Source organism: Varanus komodoensis, unplaced genomic scaffold (genome assembly GCF_004798865.1).
Source record: "Varanus komodoensis strain SLA01 unplaced genomic scaffold, ASM479886v1 scaffold18_3, whole genome shotgun sequence".
NCBI classification, from domain to species: Eukaryota; Metazoa; Chordata; class Lepidosauria; order Squamata; family Varanidae; genus Varanus; species Varanus komodoensis.
In genome coordinates this window covers 2,638,756-2,661,654 of record NW_025335549.1, presented here as the reverse complement: position 1 = coordinate 2,661,654, position 22,899 = coordinate 2,638,756, and the positions used below count along the sequence as shown (strand labels likewise).

Here is a 22,899-nt window from a genome sequence, read left to right as displayed (position 1 = left end):
CTCTCTCTCTCTCTCTCTGTGTGTGTGTGTGTGTGTGTGTGTGTGTGTGAGAGAGAGAGAGAGAGAGAGAGAGAGAGAGAGAGAGAGAGTCTTTAAAGGATCTTGTTTCCTCAAGACACCAGTATTTGTAAACAAGGATATATAAACAGGAGAAAATAGGGCATTTGATCTCAGGAGAAGCCCCTCTGGGGGAACACTTCAAAGCATGTGGGGGGCACGGGCTGGGAAAGGTGGCAATAGGTGAAGGACATGTGGTTATAAAGCCAGGGGGATAATTTGGGGGATCAGATGCAGCGGAGACCATCCGGGCCTCTGGTACCCTATTTCAGCAGGACTCCCAAGGAACTGATGGCCCCAGTGAACAATCTGGTGCTCTGGTCGTAGTGGGCTGCCTCTTAAGACATCCCCTGCATTTTGGACCTTTTTATTATATGCTCAGCATTTCCAGAGTCACCAAGTGACCCTCAGTGCAGATGGCAATGTTTATTTTTATATTTTATAGCAGCCCTGGAGATTTATTTTATGAATTCCATTTGCAGAAGTATTTCCAGTGTTCCCAAGAAGCCCCCATTTAAAAAAAAAAATCAACCCCATTTGTGTAATACTGGATTGTTCCTAGGTTGTCCTTTCTACAAGGAATGGAATGGAGTAAACTGGAAAGGGCTTGAACCCTGATAGAATCACTCCCCACTGCATTGTTTCATTGCAGATCTCAGTGTCAGCATATGGCAGGTCAACTTCCAGAAATTCCTTCATTATTTAAACTATCTGCCATGTGTGCAGGGAGAGAAATCCCAGTTACACGGACAGTACTGCTACATGGGCAGGGAGGGTACATCCCTGTATCTGTCTTCAAATCTGTTCTCAAAATCCACCCCCTTCATCTGAGCATCACCTTACTGACCTCATCCTCATTCCACACTAGAGTCAAGTTTTAAGTCCACTTTTAAGTGCATTTCCTGGGTGCTCATCTCTTTCTCCTTTTCTTCCTCTTTTCTAGTCTCCTGTCTTACTTTACAGTGTAGACTCCTTCCTGGAAGACACCTGCATTTTTGCAAACTAATTTTATTTGCCAAAAAGAAGAAACTTGCCTTTCCTCTCCTAATAGAGAGGGCTAAAAACCAAAACCAAAAAAAAAAAAAAAAAAACCCGCACCTGCCTATCAGTATTATGACAAATGGTTAAATAAGGGAAATGGTTACTGATGACCATAAAAAACTCCCATGATCACAAGGAGCATGAAAGTAGTGATAGCTCATCGCAGCTCAAAAAGTGTTCAGACGATGATGGAATGACCAAAGGAGTGCTGGCAAAGGACGGCTTTCAGATGCTTCTGGAACACCACCCACCACATGGGGCAGGGAATCGCACGCGTTGGGTGTGGCTACAACAGTTTCCAGCACCGTTGCGGAGGCAAAAGGGCTCCCTGGACTGAAACTGTGCATATCAAACTCGTTCTCTGTTTACCCCAGAACAGGCCTGGAACTCGGTGGGTGGAAATGCAGGACAAGAACTCTTTGACTGCAGAACAGATTGTCTTTGGCACTGATGGGTCCTTCGTTGCTGGAGGTATTAATGCAGGGACCCCAGTGCTCTCTGCCAGGGACGCTGCGGTTGCAACCTGCACTAAGCAGCAGATTGGCCTAGATGACCGACACAAAGAGGAACAGGGGGGCCTGGATCAGATCAAGCCAATCTTTCCCGAGAAGCAAAATGACAAAGCTGAAGCTGTCCTTCTTTGGGCATGTCGTAAGAGTGAGTGGAGGAGACAGCCATGCCTGGAAGAGCTGAAAGTAGCAGAAGAAAAGGAATACCAAATAGGAGGTGAATTGGCTGCGTAAAGGAAGCTACAACGCTGAATTTAGAAGAGCAGAGCTGAGCTGCCAGGAAGAGGTCCTTCTGGAAGGCTTTCTTTCATACGGCTGCCATACGTCAGAGATGCCTTGGCAGCACATAGCCACAACAAAGGGTGGCACCTTGGAGGGGAGCGGAGGAGACTGGGGCATGTCCAGGTGCATTCAGTCCTGGTGATGCTGGTCACCTCGCTTCCTTGCCCCCGGAACACCCCCAAAATCCATTCTCCAATGTCAGAAGATTCCCACACCACAGGCAGGGGTGAGTGTGGACTCCCAGCTCGGAGCGATTCTGCAACCTGGCTGCTGAGCATTCAAATGATGCCATGCGTGCCTGGATGCTGTCTAGCAGCCACTATGCTCGATGCTCTTCCTGGCTGACCGATGGGACGACTCGGCAGGGAGCGCCGCCATTTGGCCACTGCACCCTCTATTCGGGCTGCAGCTCGGTGGCAGGACTCATGATTGCGTGCATACGGGCACGGGACCCATTTCTGGCAGCACCTTCAGGCCTGGCAGGAAAAACCCTGCCTGAAACCCAGGACAGCCACTGCACAGGGCCCGATTCAGTACACGCACGCTCCATGGACTTCTGTTCATTCGCGTGGCACTAAAGCACATTGGCCTGTTCCGTCTTTCAGATTTGCCTGGGATAAGGAAGACAATGAATAGCCTGATCCTAAATCAGGTTCACCAACTTGGGACCCCCGCCCGAATTGTGTTGGACTACAATGCTCATCATCCCCAGCTAGGGAAGCATGGGTGTGGATCAGGAGGACGTAATTCCAGAAAAAGACAGCAGTATCTAAAAGCGGTAACATCTCTTCCCCAATAGGTTGTATTAACTGCCAACAACTTCTAGAAGTTGAGTAAACAGGGGCACAGGGTCTTCTGCAAATTCATCCCACATTAATTCCATCCCAAACGCTTAATCACCTTTTGTGTGCGCATTGCTTTTATTAAAACTGACTTCCTCCACTTGGGAGCAATAAAAGGCCATGGCACTGCCTTTTAAGAGGGCAGGAATCCAACACAAATGAATATTTTGCTTTTTCAAGTCAAAGGATAATGCAAACCCCAGAAGTCTTCAGTTTTAGCACACGACTATCCCAAGGGTGGACTATGTGCCATGTGCCACGTGACTCTCACAAGGATTCCAACACGCTTGGATATGTTTGTGTAAGCATCACTATTTGGTACCATGGAGCATGTGGAAAATACAATTGAAGATCCTTTCATGGAAACTGAGCAACTGCTTGCCTTTAGCATTCATAAATACCACGGGGCATGGCTCTTAGAATCTTAGAGGCACAGAGATCTGCAAGCAACAAAGAGCCACTGGTGAAGGCGGGAGTTCTTGCAGGAGAGGCGCTGCCCCTGCAGAGCTTTAGACCAGGGGGTGCAGACTACTTTCAGCCCAAGGGCTGAACTGCATTCTGGAGACGTTCTAGGCAATTGGATTCTAGTGATAGAAGGGGCCAGAATTCCAAAAATACCAGCCTATGTTAGCTCAAGAAAGCCTTGGAAGAGACATGTGAACTGTTGAGAATGGGGTGGAAAGCTGCACAAAATCCAGGAAACCACCCAAAGATCAGTGGTTAGGAGAAAGGATGTGGGAATCTGGACACCCAGGTTTTTCTACTAGCCAAAAGACAGGATTTAGCAATGGATTACAAAAAGATGACTCATTGGTGCCTTCTGTACTTCCTGCTCTCAGACCCATCTCCTAATACAGTTGAGGCCAGAGCTGTTCTAATGTTTTGGGGATGGTGCAAGAGCAGGCAAAACCCCCTGCAGTTCTGTGTTGGGGCTGCATTTTTTATTTTTTTTTTAATGTTTGGTGGGGTTGACCTCTGAGAGCTTTTCAAACCTCCATCAGGCTAGAAGGTCCCAGAACGCTCTGTTCTCTTTCAGATGTCCCAGAATGGTCTGTTCCAAAAGTCCTGGGTTGGCCCAGGCCTGCCAGCGCTTCCACCCCAGACCTACATTCAGGCTCAAAGGAGCAGGAGGTCATATCTGGCCCAGCCATGCATATCAGGCATCCTGAAGATGCAGCTCAGCCTGGGCTTCCACCAACCAGAGGTAGATGTGTTGGAAACTGAAATGGCTGCAAGATTTGACCACAGCAACCGGGAAGCAAGAAGATGAGTCTGCAGGAGAAGGTTTTTCAAGGGTGTCTCCCTGGGTCCACCCAAGGGCACAGCAGGAACTCCTACTTCGATGTAGACACAAGCTGAGGGACCAGCTTCCCTGTCAGGATCATGGCCTGAATCCTGATTCTTAGAGGCCACTGCCCTGTAGGTAACCCTAGGATGTTTCTGAAGGTCTGTGCAGGAGGACTGCAGATTACAACCTGCTAAAGTCTCCAGCCACCTGTGAAACAGAGGGGCACAGGGTGAGGCTTTGGTAGGAACTGCATTCAGGGAACTCAGCACTAGGCACAGGGTCAGGACACCTGGAGATGCAAGCAGAGAGCCTTTGACAGGTGCACTATCATTGCCTCAAAGTAAACAGTAAGCTCACAAGGGAATCACTACAATGCAGAGTTTTGTGGTGACTCTTGCCATGATTAGCTGGAAGCCAGGCAAGAACAATGACCAGTTGCAGGGAGAGCGTCCTTCCCGACCTTCAGGTTGAAAGTTCAGAGCCTGCTTGGGGCCTTGACCCTCATGCCCCGAGGGCTCGTTGGCAGCTGACACAGGGAATTAGGTTCCAGGAGCCAGCACTGGGCCACTGGGCCAGGAAGACCACTGTGAGCCCTGTCCCTGATGGGAGAGGTGTGAAGGCCCTTGGCACAATTGCTAAATGGAGCGGGCTAATGCTGTCTCTTCCACTTATCAGGCCCATTATCAGCATATTGCCAGCAAATTCCCAGACTCTTTAGTAATTAGGGTGGACGAGGGCTGGTGTGTTATTGTTACGGTTAATGGCACTGTTTTTCTCTGCCCTTCACGGGAGGTAATGGCCTTTTGGGGCAGGGAGTGATGGCCGTTTATTGCACCAAGCCGTTATTTGTGAACAAAGCCTGCTGGGGCTTTTGCTCCTTTCCCCATCTATCTCCACAAAAGAACAAGGAATGGCTCAGGTCATTAGAAGAGAAGGACGCTCTGTCACAGCGAGAACTGATGCCTCAGTGCTTGAGGCGTCTCCCTGCCTTTTGCAGAGCTGTTTCTCACATGGCAATAGGTGAAGGCTGAGCCATTTCAGGGGGTTTCTCCCTTGGGGAAGGGGCTTTTCATCAGCACATGCTTTGCTCGTCCAAAGTCCCTCCAGCCGGACACTTGCTGCCTTGCTTGGAGATTCATGGAAAAGAAACAGCAGCTTCCATCCCCCTCAAGATGCAAAGCAACCCGAGAAGGATGAAAGCAAAGAGAGGGGTGTGGAGAGCTCTCCTCCGCTGAAACTGACACATGATCCTTCCATTTCAGGAAAAAGCAAAAGAGGGGAGAGCGTTCCTTTCTTTTGTATCCCTGAGTTTGATTTTCAGCTGTTAGAAGTTTGGGAAACTCTGGTCCAAACGATTCAACAAAAAAATTGGGCATGCAATGCTCCAACAGCCTTTTTTAGGGATTGTTATGGCAACCCTGTTGTCTATCCCCAGAAGGCCCACAAACCGTACAATCGTGGGAGAAAACATTTTTCAGAGCAGAGAGGCGTCAGTATTGCGGTTGACCATGAGTTGGTGGCCAGCCGAAGGCAAGCCAATAAGTTGCTCCTCACTTCACAGGGTCACTCAGAAAGTTAACGTTCAAAAGTGATTTGAGGAGCTGCGTTGTGGACTAGCTAAACATCTGAGAAGACCGTTTGTGCAGATTCCTTCAATGTGCTCCAGAGGTTTTGATGAAACTCCATCAAACAGAAGAATCAGGCACCCACTTAGGTCTCTTGGTCTAGAGAATGTAGAACATCTGCCTTGTAGAATGTATTATCTACCAGGAAGGAGCTGCGGGGTGCATTACCTGAGCAATGTCAGTGCTGCTGTCGTGACACCTGCCTGTGGCCACCGCCTCCTGGATATTACTCCTCACACGGGAGAGCCAGCCTGGTGTCGGTGGCAGAGTGTTGGGCTGGGGAGCCAGGAGATCCGGGATCTAGCCCCCCACTCAGACACGAAGCTCACTGGGGGACTTTGGACCAGTTGTCGACTCTCAGCCTGCAGGGCTGTAGTGAGGATAAAGTGGAGTGGGAGGACTTTGCTACTACAGTTTTCTTGCAAGAGGAAAACAGTTGGGAGAGAAATGCAATGCATGCTCAAAATGAAGAGCAACAGAAGGCCCAGGTTTGCATTAAGATGCTTGTGCTTATATATATAAATAGGCAGAAGTTTAGAACTGACGTCTATAATTTAAATAGGAAGACATTGCATCCCAGGTGGCGAAGCTCTGTGCCTGCTACCTGTCGGTGGCGATCGAAGGCCCCAAGGCTCATCTTCTTCGGGTCTTTTATCTCAGGCTTGGCTTTGTGGCCAGTCACCCAGTGGGCTTCATGCTGAGTGGGAGCTAAAACCCAGACCTTCCCAGTCGCCAGTCCAGCACCTCGCACTACACCGCGCTGGCTCTACATGTACAGGACAAAAACCCAAGTCCTTGCTGCCAGTAACTTAAAGAGGGGCATTTCAGCCACTTCAAATGGAGAAAATTGTGCAAACACTGGGAAAGCTCTGAATGAGCTTTATTTGTACGAAAGGGGACGGACCCTTTTTAGGATTTTGGCTCTTGAGCCTGGAGTTAAAACCCCTGTATTCAACTCGATTGGAGGTGTCAGAAGAATCAGACATTGGCCAGATTTTGGATTTTCCTCTCTCTCGTGAATTAGTATGGCTGTCTTCATTTCATTTGCTGCATTCAAACATTACATGTCCAAGCTGTCTTAGGCATATACCCAAAAAGGTAATGTGTGAAGGGGTTCAGCTGAACACAGCACACAACTGCATCTGCTAACCATCTGCCGTCCGGTCAATCCCAAATACCAGCTGGATTTAGCATGTGAGGAAAGTTCTAAGAAACTTTATAAGGAACAGCAAACAGGACAAATTAAACAAAGAAAGAAAGCATCAGGATTCGATACTTATGTCATAATATTTTGACAGCATATTTCTAGAATGCCAAGTTTGCTACTGGGATCTAAGCAAAGATTTGATTATTGCTTCTTATTGAATTTTAATGGAAAAATGGAAGAGTTGGCTGACTCATTTCTGTTTAGCAGGGTAGTCAGACAATCTCTGGTGCTTTTGCCGGGCTGTTTCTGCTTAGGACTAATAAGAGCACATTCCAGTGTTTTTCTTTTCAAGAACTAAGCATGGCTTTTAATTTTCTTCTTCCAGAGAGGTCCACAGCTCTCTCTTGGAGTATTGGACCTTATTATACAACTCACAGTGATTAAAAAAATAACAACAGATGAGGCAATGAAGAGATAGCAAGCCATGGTTAGCAACCCACAATTCACAAGCCAACAACAAACCATGATTCCCATTATACACTGTTTGTGGTCAACAAACTATGGCTTGTTTGCACAGCTGGGTTTAGACAACACTCTAAGCCACATTTCAACAATTCACTGATAATCCACTTACAAACCATACTAGATTCCTGAGTGTGCATTATTATGTTGGATGAACTCAGTCAATGAAAAAGGGATCAGGTCTTGAAAAACTCAAGAGCTAGACAACCTTTTGGTCACCGTCACTAATGTGCTTCTCCCCCTCCTCATAATTCAGGGACTGCTTGAACCTGGGAGTTTTGCAGCAATGCCGGACATTACGATCTTATTTTAAAATGGTACTTTGCTCATCATATGGGAAAAGGAAAAAACAGTATTAAAAAAATCACCTGCAAAAATACATGTGGGAGCAATAGAAAAAAATCTCATGCTAATTTTCTGTGTTTTTCTCTAATTTTCTGTCATTATTGCTACCAGCCAAAATGCTACAAAGATCATAAAAGCTTCTGAGCTCTGCAGAATTCCTCACCAGGCTAGGTGGTAAAAAGCAGGGAATGGAGAAGAACAAAATAGCTCAAAAATTAAACAGGATATGTTAACACTAAGTTCTGCAAACAGTTAGCATCAGTTTAGGGTAGGGGTTACAAGTTTTTGTTAAATCCATTCTGTGTTTCGCAGAATGACAGGTGTCTTTTGTTTTGTCATAGCTGTACAGATAGAATCGTATTTTTGTACCAGAAGTTTGTTTCACTAGCACAAATGCTTCTTAGCACTAATGTGCACTTGCGTTAAGTGCACTAAAGAGCATTAGATAATGAGCCTTGGTGTTAACAGCCCTCAAAAGTGAATCTCTGTGGTTCAAAAAGGCAGCTTGCTGCAGAATCCACAACAGAAACTCATGGAAAATCCAAATTCGGCTGAATCTGCTGTTCTCCAACATCCTTCCTTAGAATGGATTCATTTAAAGCAATGGGGCTTAAATTAGTTACTGGTTTCATGATCAGTATGATTATGCCTGGATCCAATTCATTATCTCAGTGAGCCTGTAAGATGGCAACCATGTTGGTGTATCTTTCTCATTTTGCAGATGGGGGAGGGGGTGGAGAGAAGGTGGCTTCAGTCCTGGCAGAACTCAGGTTCAGAGTAGTAGCAGCTCAGCTTCCTAGGCACAGCAATGCGCTAGCTCTCAATGAGTCAACAGATGAGCCTGAATTGATGCCTATACTGGCAGGGTGTTTGGTGTTGTGGGTACAATCCGGGATGCCAAGCCCAAAACCAATGTGGTGGAGAACTAGGCTGTGTTGGATTAGGACTGAGAAGACCCTGGTCCAAGTCATCCATCAAGCTCACTAAGAAACTTTGGACTATTTATTATTTATTTGTTAATTAAATTTGTATAAAAGCCACTCCTTGGCATAATGCTCGTTGGGCAGCTATTACAGTAAAATACCAATAATAACATTGATACAATTAAAATAGTGTGATCGATAATTATGCTCTCTCGGTCTTGCCTGCCTCACAGGTTTGCTGTGAAGACAAATGCAAAGAGGTCATCATGGTATACCAGCATGAGCCCTTTTGAAGGGCAGCCAGGAAGCAAAGAACCGAGTGGACACTCAGCTGCCACAGAGTCCACCGTACAGAGGACTGGAATGAGGGAAGGGCGGCCAGGGGACAATCGCTTGTTGGGAAAGGTGCTCTGCCTATTCCAGTTTCAGGATAAAAGCCATAAGGAGCTGGGGGTAGCAGTCCTCCAGCTGCCCATCAACTTCAACAACCCCTGGACAGCTGGACAAAGAAGTGGGCAAAGATCCAGGCCAGCTGGTCACACTCCTCCCAGCTCCTGTGTGTTGCCTCATGCTCCCGTTTAAGTTCCAGCAATGAATGCCAGATGCTCGAAAGCAGCGCGAGTGCCGTGCAGCCCTGTGCCCACTCGTGTGGTGGCACATTTCCTCCATTGCTGGCAGGAAGCAGCCACCCAGTGGGTGGGGATCTTGGTCCGCCACAGCGCCTTCCCCAGAGGATCCCAACCGGCAGTTGTGCCAGAGGGCAAAGGGGCACCAGCGCAGTCCCTCCATTCTTCCTTTCCGGTTGCACCCATCAAAGCCTGTGCCTGACCTGACAAAGCACACAAATTCGGGCCAATTCCAGTTCCGTGTGGTTTCTCTCCATCAGTTCTTCCCATGCTGGCTCGCAGTGTGTGGGCCGAAGGATGCCAGCCTAGGGAGGGCTGTCCCAGGTCAAGGGAATGGACTGTGTAAGAAGCGGGTCTCTCACACAGGAAGAAAAGACCTGTAAGCATTCCCATTAGGCCGTCCACCAGAGAAATACTAATAATAAAATGAGACTTCCGTTCCTACAGAAAGTTCCCTGGAGAAGCTGCGAGTATTTACTAGTGTGCAGCAAAGTGTTTCAAAGGTCCCTTTAAGAGAGCAGGCATTTGTTCTATTCTGGTAAATTTGTTCATGCTGTCTCTTTTTAAAAGCATTTTTAAAGTAGCTCAAGGGGAAAAAAAGACTTGCGCCGTCATTAGCTCTTCTCCAGTCCGTGCCTACCCATTTCCTCCAGCACCACTGTCTGTATTCTAGCTTTCTCACAGGAGGTAAAGTAGAGCAAGATTCCTGCTGGGTCCATCAGGCCAGGCAGTGCTCCTGGGATCCCACAAGCAGCACAGGAGTGCAACAGCACTCTCCCACCCATGTTCCCCAGCAAGTGGCGAGCACGGCCATACTGCCTCTGACCCTGGGTCCTCAGGATCTATGCCGAGATGGGGCTCGTCTCTCCCAAACGCAACACTCCAGGATAGGAGGCTCAGACTTGGAAAACGAACTGCATGGAGAAGGAGAGGGATTGCCTCTGGTTCTTCCCTGCACTGGAATGTACTCCCCAAGAGACCTGCCGCATCGGCCCATCGGCCCGTCTAGGCCAGTTCTGCCAACACTGACTGGCAGCAGCTCTCCAGGCTTTCCCGCAAGAGCGTTTCTGCAAGCCTTGGGCTGGAAGAGGTTCCGCCCCCGTGCTCTAGAGCCACCGCATCCGGAACAAGGAAGCAGAACATCCGCTCAGTCCGGCCAAAGCACGAAGTTTTGACTCAGGTGCTAAGTCCCTCACAACAAGGACAGTGGCAGCTCTGCGCTCGGGATATCACGAGGGCGAGCCAAGATCAGCTTTCACGTCTGTCTTCATGCAGCTATTAAAAGAAGCAGATCCAGTTAAAAGGTTATGTGACGCTCACATCACCCTTCTCTAGTCGAAGGGACACAAGTCACTGAGGACAACTGGCTTGCCCTGTAATTCCTGAGGGCTAGCAGCTTCCTTGGCCCTCCCCACTTTGAACATGCAGTACTTTGTGCTGGGCCAAAGAACTAGCCTTGAGTAGTATCTGCTCTGGTTCTCCTTAGAAGAGACCCGTGGAAATTAAGTCCCGTTCATTAAGCCCTAGATTTAAATGCATTTACTCTTTCCACCAGCATGCCAAGAGGAAGAAGGAGAACTTCCGTGCAGCTGCTTGTTGCAATAGACTCTGAGCAAGTGGTTGCTCTACTTTAATCCAACATTGTTCAACCATGTTTTAATTCAAGTACAGAAATGAACTGGGAGCCGGGGATAGAGGAAAAGTTGGAACCAGTTGAGCACTGAGTAGCCAAGGACTATGGACTCGGTTTGCAATGGGGACTGGCGACCTGAAGACCCGTCTTCTCCCGCATGAGTCCTCCATCACGTCCCCACGTCTCCTGAAATTAGCTGGGTGGTGACTGAAAGGGGCTTTCTCAGTCCTCCAAGGATATGGAAGGCCCTCCAAGGAAAAGGACCTCCTCTGGCTGCTAAGCAAAGGACTTTTCTAAAAATGCCCAGGATGTCTTATGACTCGTTTGAGGGAGATTTTGCAAAGCTTCGCTAGATTTTAGAGGTTTTTGCTGTGGCTTTTCTGTTTGCTGTTTTCCATTTGTGTATAAGATTGCAGCCTTGGCTGATATATTAAAGGAAATTGCCTTCCTCGGTCTATAGCTGGACTGAATGACAGCACACATGATCATCAATCATGGTTGTGGGTGATGGGCATTGTAGTCCAGCACATGGAGCAGGCACTGGGCTTTAATCAAGCAGTTAAATGATTGGGTCAGTATGTATATCTGTGAAGCAAGCCTGACTAATGCTCTTTGCTTTAGGCTCAGGAGAGATGTCTTTGAACAGGGGTGGGGAATCCCTTTCTGCCCAAGGGCCAATTTCCATTTCACAGAGGGTCTCTGGGGCCACATCCCAGTGGTGGGTGGGGCTGAGGGCAAAGGGGGCGGGGCCAAATGCACCAGCACATTTCAATTTAAAGCTCTCCCTGCTTGTAACAACCCCCCACCGCCCTTTTTAAGCTTTGCTAGATTTTAACAGGTTTTGCTGTAGCTTTTCTAATTGCCAGACAGTAAATGATTATTTTAAATAGCGTGCCTCTCTGGATTTAAACTGGATTTAAACTGAAGCGTATAGCATGGGGGAAGTGAAGAAAGTTTTTTTCCCCTATTGGCATGTTACAAAGAGATTTTAAATGCTACTTGAGTTGTTATCAATTACTGTCTCCCTCATACAAGTAAAAGAACAGCTCCAAACCACTAAGTTTTCCCAAATGGGGAGCTCGCCACTTATGCTGGAGCAGTTGGGGATGATGGGAGTTGTAGTCCAACCAATCCCGAATTGCCCCTGGTTTCATTAAGCCAAATTCCAACCCCGAGAGGCCTGCACAAATTCTGAAAAAGGGATGTCTGTATCCCATGGAAAGCGGGCACTTGGGTTGCTTTCAGTATCGACTCCAGGAGTGAATATTTCTGAACTCACTCTAATCCATTTTCCTTCCGGCCAGCCAAGAAAAGCAACTGGGTCTTACTTGGAAAGTTATTATGTGCCCCGATGACCACAGGGAAGGGCGCGCCACAGTCCCTGCCAGTCCCCGGCTCGTCTCGTGAGCAGGCACCGTTGCCAGGGGTCATGATGCAGGTGCTGTGCAAGCGCCCCCCTCCCGCAGCTGTGCGTCAAGAGAGACAGCCGTCTGCACTACCTCCAGCCCGCAAGCCTCCCAAACTAGGTTTTGCCAGGCTGCCACCTGGCGAGCCCCATTCCCAACGGAGCAGCTGGTTGAAAGGCTGGCCGGCTTCTCCCTTCCAGCTGTGGCCCTCCTTCCCTGCCATGCACCTGGCTCTGGGCATGCAGGCTGTCTGAACCAAGCGACCCAGGCAACTGTGCGGCCCACCTCAAGGCCCAGCACAGTGCGGCTGCTGCAGAGTCCATGTCCCAGGAGAGGGCAGTGCCCGGGCCCTGCTCCTCCTCGCCACGGCAGCCTGCCTTCGCACTGCATCTTGATCTGGCCAGGCCGCGGTGCTGGTGCACAGGAGCGACAACGAGTGCCCGGCCACCTGCCCACTGGCTCGCCACCTGCCGAGCCGTGGAGCGAAGAGGAGCAAGAGCAATTGGTGGGGAGGGCAGTGGGAGCTCGACTTCCTGAAGGAGGGAGCCCTGAGGGTGTCTTGAGCCACCTGCTGCATCCGGAGCCGGCACGGACACCGCTGCTGACGCCACTGCCCGAGCTCCCTTTTGCAGGGACCCACAATGGGACATGCTGACACTGGGCAATGGCGGTGGGCAGGAATGGGGCCTCTCGGGAAGCTGACTGTCACCCTCCTTCCTTCCCCGTAAGAGGAGGCAAGACGCAGAAGCTGGTGCAAAGGAAGGAGGAGGCCCCCGCCTTGCCATTTCTCAGGCCTGGGGTCAGCCTTACCGGCAGAAGGTTTACTTGGCCCTTGTCTACACGTGCAGAAGGAACACCAAGTTAGCATCACTCCAGACTGCAAGAGGAGGAGGAGGTCATGTTTTCAAAAGCTCTCGGCAAAGAGAAAACCAGCAGAAGAGGCAGAGGGTGAGGGAGAAGGATTTTATTTCTGTATGTGCTAGTTTTCTATATGCAAGGACTTGTGTTTTTAAGGGAGGAAAAAAAGAAACGGGAGCATTTAAAATGACATACCCCCTCTATAGTCTGAAGTGGCATGGTTGATTCTGCCCCCTCATTCCAATGCATTTCTGTGCTTTGAAATGCACTACAGATGCTGGCTGTTTTCAGTGGAATATGTTCCCACAGTGAGTTATCAAGTGCCAATAAAGCAAGGGATGGATGCATGCGCCACATTTCTCTCAGCCTGGTGGATTTCACTGCTCATCCCGTGTCCAGCTGACAGGCAGAGACTGGCATTGGGGGCAAGGGAGCAGACAATGTAAATACATAGCAGCTATAAAAATAAATTTCCTGCTGGGGGTGAGCTGCCCCCTCACCTTCCCTGGCTCCAGGTCTACCAAATGAGCTGCAATTGGAAAACAATAAAGCACCAGTCAAGTTTAAATGCTATAATTACAGAATACAGAGCAGGCTGGGTGCTTGCCCAAAGACTCAGACTATCAGAACGGGGTCTGTTCATTTGTTTGTTCACCCATATGAGATGATATTCGTATCATTCATTCATATGATGAAATATGATATAAAACCTTTGACACACACAGATGCAAAGTTGTTAGAAACACAGCAATTAGATGCAAAACTAATTAATAGAACTATCATTAATAGAACTATCAAAATTAATAGAACTATCATGCCCCACCAGTGTGATTCAACCCACCCCATGCAGTTCAATGCCTGCATCTTAGAAGAATATTTTAACCTGGCATTGAAAACATAGGAGTGTTGGTGCCAGGTAGGCTTCACTAGTGGAGGCACCAGCTGCGGGGGCCACCACTGAGAATGCCATGCTCCAGTTCCCCCTCCAGGAGCCTCTCATCTCTCTGAGGAGAGGAATAAAATTACTTTACAACTTGGGCTGTGAGGGGGGGAGAGAAAGAAATTAAAGTTCCACAGCTGTGCTCTGTTTTGCAAAATCCATTTCTAGGGCAGCAATCCGCCCCCCGCCACACACACTTCTTCACCAAGCACTCGCATGTATGCAGCAAAAGGCCGTACACAGAAGAATGCTACGGAATGAGAGTATCCGTCTGAGAGGTGGTACTGTTAAAGGTTTACAGCAGAACTAAGCAATTAGAGCATAATTGTGCTTTAGTGAGAGTAAGACGGACTGGCCTAGCTCCACTCTCAAATCCCAGCCCTGTTAGTCACAAGGGAACTGGTTATATACTTCTCCATCAGAGTTTTAATTCTGCAGCACTTTTAAATTGGAGACAGGCATGCTGTGATTGGATTACAATGGGGCAACTGCAGCCTTGCAGATACCTTGTTTTGCTTTTGAAAAGGAGCAGTCCCAGGTGCAGAAACACAGCTGCCTGCAAACCAGTACTTTGCAGTAAGAAATGCTGGGAGGGGGAAGGCCAAGGGCCCCCACACGGCCATGAGGCTGCAAGGGGAGTCCCTCCACTAAGTCGTAAGCCCCAGAAGGAGTGACGAGGCTCCTGCACACAGCGCAGCATCCCAGCAATCTAGAACCACATCCACCGATCCATTTGTCATTGGATTGTCCCTGTCACCCAACTCCAATCTGACACCCCCCCAACCCCCCCACCACCCGCCTTTTCTCTGGCCATCGGTCATGCCTTGGTCTCCCTGCTTTTGTGCAATCTGAAAGGTTAAAACATCTCAGCCTCAAACGCCCCTAACGAAGGACAATCGAAGCTTCAGGCAGCAGAAGGCTGATATTTCGGCTTGATGCTTTGGGCAGGAAGCCGTGCCTGCTGCCGGAATGAGGCTCCTGCGAGGGCTTCCCAACGGGAACATGCAGCCAGGTGGGAGCAGGACCTGCGCCCAGGCAGGCTTGGTCAGGAATGTGTGTCCTCTGACAAGACCCCCTGGGGGCCACCTCCCGGCAAGCCAACGCATTTGCCTGCCTCTCACAATATGGGTGCAAGAAGGAGGCACGGAAGATGCCATGGCCTGCTGGCTCGCTGCCTGCTTGGCAAACAGGTGCCAGGTGTGAGGAGGGGCAGGAGAACAGCTCTGGCCCTGGCAGGGGAGGAAGCCCACTGCTCAGGGATCCTCACGCCCTGGCCCCAGTACTGCCTGCTCCTGTGCCACGCCATGGCGTGGCTTGTTGAAAACTGACCTGCTGTCGAGCAGGTTCAGACAACACAGCAAGTCATGGTGGTTCCGCCACTGTGCCTGACATTCAGTCCCAAGGTGGATTGCTCCCTGCCCACATTGCCTGCCACTCCTGCTTGGCCTGCACATAGAGTCCGGACGGCTGGAGTGGCACCCGCACCTGCAGTCTGTGATACTTGCCTTCCAGAACTGTGGAAACCATGATTCTGGTTCTGACAACAAACCCACGGTGAATCAGAGCAACCACAGAACCAAACCATGGTTTCTTATTGTAGTTTCTAAAGACCAACCTTCCCATGGCAAAAATCTGGGTTTGGACAACACAACAGACCAGCAATTTAAAACCCCCGCCATGGCTTGTTGTGTTGTCTGAACACAGCCACAGACGATAGCTTGGTATTACATGTGAACAGAAACAATTTCGTGGTTCCCATGAACTAGCTGGGCCATGTGGAAGCAAGCAGAGGGGCCACCTCACAGCTGCTGGCCACATTCACTTTTATCTACTTTGCTATCAGCCCTATAATGTTGTTGAGTGACCTCCAAACCCAGCACCTTGGGTTGTTAATGTTACACAAAAGTTTATCCTTTTACCCCAGTCAGAAGCTGGGTGGCACTCCCAGGTTGCTTAGCAAAGTGAAACTGACAAGCACACGGGGGGCAAGATGTGCACGTCTGGACAAGCCATGGGTTGAACAAGCCATGGGTTGTTCTATGTGAACCTGCTCCATCTGTCCCATGCCTAGAACAGGGATGCTTAGCTGCTTATTAAAAGCACAGAGCAACACACAACATGCTTAAGGTTTGACTCCTGGGTATGTTGACCTGCTGTGTTTTGTTCTCCAATTTCCTCCTGGGATTTTCAAATGAAGCGATCTCCAAACACTTGCAGGATGACCAGCAAGTCAGACCACACAACCCCAGGGGTGAGATCTGGCCCACGGGGGAGCACATCCAGGCCATGTGCTTCTCCCCCAGACTGCCCCCTTCTCCCCAGGTGCTGCCAGTGGCAGCTGTGCAAGAATATTTTGCAAGGGAAATAAATAAATAAAATTATTTTGCTGTTTTGTAAATGAGCAAATACATTCTTCTATTGTCTTGTCTTATTGTAACGACTGCAGTCTTTAAAATTTAAAAAGATTAGATATTTGGGATGGTTGCTGCTTGATAGGACTGAAAGGGGATTTTGTAAATAAACAGTCTCGCAAGCAGTGTAAAAAAGCGGCGGCTGCAGCATGTTTCATTAATGTGGCACAATCCCCTTTATGGAGTCTCCCTGCACCCCTAATTCCAGCCCTCTTGAGGAACCCATTTTGAGTCCCATTAAATATGCCAGTTTTATCCACTGGAAGTCAGTGCCTTGAAGGACAGCCCAGTCCCCTGGATCCAGCAGGTGTAGCAAGCCTATCTTGACACCAGCAGCAAGCTCATTTCTGCAATCACAGTCCTTTTGAAGGCAAGATACACCAGCCACGTGTAAAGGAGGCACCACCAATCTTCCAGGGACGTTCAAGTGCACAAGGAGAATCCTTAGAGAAAAAGCCCTGAGCACCCTCAAGTGGCCAGACCACTGCATCTGTCGCTGGGGAGGTGAATGGAAAGCCAGTGGGAAGAGGACCCGAATGGAGTATCACGGGAAAGGGCGAGTCTGGCTGGCTGGGGCTGAGACAGTGGGCACTTCATGCTGCAGGTCTCCCTTGTGTTAAATTCATTCTGCTCCTCTCTCGTGCTTGGCATCCTCTCTTCCTCTCACTTATGCACAGGGGCTTCGTGGCTGTTATTTGCAAGTTGGATTTTGCACCTGCCATGGTTTGCTGTGCTCAGAGCAATCTCACAGTTGATGTGTTATTATATCCAAAGACAGAGTAGGACAGAGCAGAGCTCCTTCCCGAAGAGGCACTCCAGCAACTCGCTTTGAAATAGCATCCCTGCTTGAAACGTTGATCAGACACAGGGCACAAAATGTTCTTAAAGTAAAGCTCTCCCTCAGGATAAGTTTCTTTCTGGGATCTGCTATCACGGCAATTCACCCTTGTGCCTTCTAGCTATTACATTCCCTACAGATATCAGGTGTATCCTTCGTTCTCCTTGGAGATACTCCTTGAGGTTCAAGATCCTTTTCGAATGTACAGGGCTACCTATGAGTTTCTCAAACGTGACCTCAGACTTGTGCTGGTGGTGACGGGGAGGGGGCGGGGGATCACTCTGCACATGCTCAGGGTCACTTTATTACATGTTCTGGGGCTGCGATCTGATGTGAAAAGCAGAGTCCTGGGAACGTCCGCAAAAGCCCACACCTTGACTTCAGCTCTGTTGGGCGCAAGGAAGTGCGCTCAAGAGAGCAACTTTTGCTACTGCTCCCCGTCCAGAGCAGTCTGCCTCAAATTAAATCCCGCAGAAGGCGCCGGGGAAGAGGCGACGCACCCTGCCCTCTTCGGGGAAACTGAGCAAGGGAAGCACTAGCAAAGGCAGGAGGAGGGATTCCTGGGGAGCCCCAGCGATCTCTTCTTCTGTATGATAGGGACTGCAGGGGAAAGGGTGCTCCTAGAATACAGAGGAATGGGAAGGCGCACCCAGCTGGAGCGAAAGGTGGGGGTCCCTACAGACAATCCGCTGCCGAGTGGTGGAGGTGCATCCTAGTGGCTAGCGCCAAATGTACGCTGGTGCAGCCTGACTGGGGCACCGGCACCATCAAACCCAGTGGCCCTTCCTTCCAGGCAAACATGCCTAGGATTCTGCTTGCAAGGCACAGACCGAAGCATTGCGGATGTAGATTGCTGCGAATCTTTCTCTCCACCCCAGACTCTCTCCTCCGGCGCCTTTGCGGTTAGCCCATTCTCGCTCAGCCTCCCCTTCCACGCGAACAAAGGACAGGAACGCTGGCCTGCCTCGCAGGGCTGTCGTCGCGCGGCGCTCGAGGAGACCACTTGAATCGCCCCGGCAGGCTGCGGAACGGGTGGCGAGCAGGGCGAGGGCCGCGAGGCTGCCTGCGACCCGCCACGGTCTGCGCGGCGCAAGCGGGGCTGCGCGGCCAGGGGCGCGGTGCCTCTTCGGGCAGAGGGGAAGAAGTTCGCCGCCCCGCGCGCACCGCGCGGGAGCCTCCGAGCCGCTTGCGCGCCGCCCGCCCCTCCGCCCCGGGCTCTGCCCCGACCCCGACCCCGCAAGGGCCCCGGGAAGGAGGCGGGCCGCCCGGCCGAGCTCACCGGCGTTGCGGAGCTTCCTGTTCCTCAGCACGGCCGCGATCACCAGCGCGTTGCCCAGGATGTCCCCCACGATGGTCAGGATGAGCACGGCGGCCAGCGAGAGGCGCGCCTCGCGGGGGAAGCGGCCATCGGGGCGGCTCGCGTTGCCGCCCTGCATCTCCGCGCAGCCCGCGCCGCGCCTCCCGCCGCCGGCCGCGGGCAGGAGCAGCGGGGCGACGGCAGGCAGCAGGCGGGATCCCTCGCCGGGGCGCCCGCCCCATCGAGCGGCGGGGCGCACAGCAGCCGCCGCTCCCCGCCCGCCGCCCCGAGCCGCCCTCTGCGAGCTCCACGGCCGGCCTTCCAAGTCTCCCGGACAGACTGCGCGATCCTCCCTCTCCTCCTCCTCCTCCTGCACTCCGCTCTGGAAAGCTTCGCAAAGTGCGTTCCCCTCGCCCCACCTGCCTGGTCCGAAATGCGCCCCTTCACAAGCCGAGAGAGAGAGAGAGAGAGGCGCTCGTGCCCTGGCAGCTCCCAGGCTGCCCAGCCCGGAGGATTTCGCCCTGGGCTACCCCGTCGCCTGGCGGGCGAGGATACGCGAGCAGCGCCCGCGCGTCAGAACGGGGCTCGGAGGAGTGCGTGCTAAGGCGAACACGCCACCCGCGCCAGCCAGCCGTGCGCCTCTACGAGGAGGGCTTCCCTTCGTGCGTGGGGTGTGGCCGGTGACTCCTGTGTCGGTGGGGCTCCTTACCCACTGCAGCTTTTGTGCGGAGCCTTAGGGGAGCTCTCTATCCCCGTGGAGCAAGGGAGAAACAGCGCAGGCAGACAGTCAAGTCTACCACCTTCCCACACCCTTTTGGAAACATGTTCACAGAGGTTGAGAGAGACATAAAGGTACATTTCCCACCCATGCAAGCTTTATCGAGTCAGGTTACAGAAGTTTTTCCCGCTCTTGGTGGACTACACCTTGCACCTGGTGGGGACAGTGGGAGTTGCAGTCTAACATTTTCGGAATGGCCAAAGCAGCGGCACAAGTGTGGCCAGAACGGAGAACAGCAGAGGCTGCCTTGTCCTGAGCCAGCCCCTGTATTGCCAACACGGACTGGCAGCAGCTCTCTCAGGTTGTAAGCAGGAGATTTCCAGCCCTGCCTGGAGACGCTGCGGATCAAACCAGAGTCCCTCGGCATGCCAAGGCGGTGCTTTTTCACAGAGCAGCTGCGGGACAGACTTCGGCGGTGAGTGGGCATGTCCAGTGCCATCTACAAGAGGAGCTAAATGCTGAGCAAAATGCTGAGCAAAATCAACAGAAGGCCGCACAGAGGAGGCTCAGAGGAACAAGAAGGGCTTTTCTTTTCATGCTTTTCATTGGCAGTTTTCCAGCTGATGTTTGGGCTCTGGGAACAAACATGAATCAGGAAGAAGGTGCCACATTCTGTAACTACAGTGTGGGGTGCAAGCATAAAGCGGCCCATAGAGAGCAGCCCCTGCTGAAAGTCCCTTCCTGGGGTGGGGGGACAGTGGAGGGGGCACAGGGTGACCAGAGCACTTAAGAAGCCGGATCAGACTGAAGATCTTTCTAGGGCTGCACCTGGTCTCGCACAGTGGCTCTCCAAATAGGAAGCTCACAAGCAGGAACTACGGCCAGTCCTGGCAGCCAGCATATCGCCTCCGAATTTGGGGCTCCACATAGCAGGGGTGTTGAACTTCAGGCCTGCAGGCTGCATCTGGCCCAGCTGTTTTCCCAGTCCAGGCCCCTGGGGTTCTCCAGAGGGCCATTGTGAAATGCCTCACCTAAGTTTTAGCTTCTGGGAGCAGGAGCTCGAAGATAAAACACGCTGGTATTTCTGGTCTCTTCTTCTTCTTCCACCCCTGCCCCTTTGCCTTCAGCCCACCCACCACGAAATGCAGCCTCTGAGAATTCTCTGAAGCTGCATTTGGCCCTTCAGTGGAGAGAGGCCAGCCACTCTTGCTTATGGACATTCTTGTAACCGCTCCGGTCTGTTCCTCCTTTAAAGCCGCAAAAGGTGTCAGTCAAAGCTTTCACAGATCAAGAGCAGCAATCTTGCTTGCTTGCGAAGAGGATATCTGGCAGACTAGAAAGTGGGGAGACCCCCGTGCAGTTTTACTTCTGCACTTTATAGGAGCTATCTGTGGTGCTCAGCCTTGCCCCTAAAATAGCTCCCCTGGCCTGGAGAGCCATGACAAAGGTCAGGACCACAGCAGTGCTAGATGAGGAGCCCCACTGACAAAGGAAGCACCAGTAACTCCCACTACCCAGTAAGAACACGTGACTGGGGCTGGGAACCTGCAGGAGTCAGCCCCAAGTAGGCAGTGATGTGCCTGGGAGAGAAAAGGAAGATACATTTGGGATGTCCAGGAGATTGCTAAGGGATTCAGATAAGTGTGGATTTTTATGCATCTTAGATTCCACAGTAGACAAACCTTTTCAAGTCATGCTGCTTCTGCGGATTAACAAACTTTAAAACCAGTTTCTTTGTTTTGGGGGAGAGTTTGCACGAGCCGCTTAGTACTAATGTGCGGCATACAAGGGTGGAGTAGTGCAGATGCACAAATGCACAAGTGCAGCTCAGTACAAATTCACTATTGCAAACAGGAACAGGATTCTGATGTGCCGTATTTTTTGCTCTATAAGACGCACTTTTCCCCCCTCAAAAGTAAGGGGAAATGTCTGTGTGTCTTATAGAGCGAATGTGTGTGTGCCCAATGCCCGGGACGCTGCCGGCTGCCTGCACCACGTGGCACCACCTGGCCGGCATGCGCTCGACGCACCCTGCTCCGCCCCCCTCCTCCGGCACAGGTGAGAGCTGTTAATCACAGGTCGGTGTGTGTTTTCAAATGGCAACCCGTCTTTTAATGAAGCCCATGGGGAAGTGACGGGGAATGTGCCTGTGATTATCAGGAAGCTTTCCATGGATCAGTTATCTGTTAGTTGATCAGACACATTTTTTTTAGGATCAGTGGATATTTGAACGGCATTACCTTCATGTATGAAGTTTATTCTTCAAAGGCTTAGTCCGCTGTGTGTACCATACAGTATCTAATTTTTTGTCAGAAGTTTTTTTCTATTATTTACTAGTAGGGCAGCGTGGACATTACTGGCTTTTTTAGATTTGTTATTGAATTGTCTGCAGCAGCTCTTGTATAACTGGTGTAGATTGTGGATTCCTTCAATAATTCCACTACTGACTAAGAAAGTGATGTCAGTGATTGTGAGCAACAGAGCTTCATAAATTCTGACTCTAGTGATGATGAGTTCTATGGGTTCAACGAAAACTAGAAGAGTACTCAAACTTTAAAGTCTCTCTTTTGTTAATGACAGTGATGATGGTTCTTAATGCCACTGTTGACTGCTGTTCACTTTACAAGGTTGAAATACGGTATTACTTTATTCTGTTATAGTTTATTAAATAGTTTAGTAAACCATTTGATTCAGAATATTTTTTTCTTGTTTTCCTCCTCTAAAAACTAGGTGCATCTTATGGTCAGGTGCATCTTATAGAGCTAAAAATACGGTATCTCTTACAAAGGGGCGGGGGAGGAAGGAAGGGGGGAGGGGGAGGGAAAACTGCAATGCCATCACTGGGCACATGGTGGGATAAAAGACACGTGACAATATGGGGAAACACCAGCAGAACCGGTTTAATCTCCATACACTCCCCTCTGCAAAATCACAAGGGCTGAATGTGTTGTTTTCAGATGCAACAGAACTCCCTTCCAGAAGGAAACCATGCAAAGGGCATTTCCATTTCCAGAGGGGTAGGAGGCAGGGCAGGAGGTTTGTTTGTTTATTTATTTATTTATTAAAACATTTCTATGCCGCCCCTTGCTGTAGCCTCGGGGCGGCTCACAACATAGCATAGCATAGCAAACCAGGAGTCACTTGTTACCTTTAAGACTAGCCCAGGAATTTTGAATTGCTGCACGCAGCAATTGTGCAGACACCTGCTTTTGCAGTTACTGTCAAAGATGTACTGATGGACAACAATCTCCTGACATAAAATGTGCAAGCATAGCAGAGAGCTCACTCTTTCCCCCGCCACACACACACACACACACACACACACACACACGTTTTCCCACTTAGAAAGTGCTACACTTGCAGCCAAAAATTCCTATAGCCAGAACGTTAGTGAAAAGGAGAGCTGGCTCCATCTAAGGCAATGCAGATCAGACAAAAGCTGGCAATAGATTCAGATAGTTTAAAGCTTGGCCCCTATGCATGTTTAGATAGAAAAACATTTTGCAGCTCCAGCATTTCCTAGCCAGCCATGCATAAGATTGAGCCCTAAGATATTTACATATATTTTCCTCAAACAGTTTCAGCTAAAGC

General features: G+C 50.3%; 1 protein-coding gene across 1 annotated transcript in view; it reads right to left on the bottom strand.

The window, feature by feature from the left end:
- The window catches only part of GPR50 (G protein-coupled receptor 50), a 22,156-nt gene extending 3,427 nt beyond the window's left edge, over positions 1-18,729 (bottom strand). Inside the window, exon 1 of the mRNA XM_044427424.1 lies at positions 18,573-18,729. Coding sequence (XP_044283359.1) covers positions 18,573-18,729 — 157 coding nt within the window. The remainder of the gene's footprint in view (positions 1-18,572) is intronic.
- Positions 18,730-22,899: the final 4,170 nt, after the last annotated feature.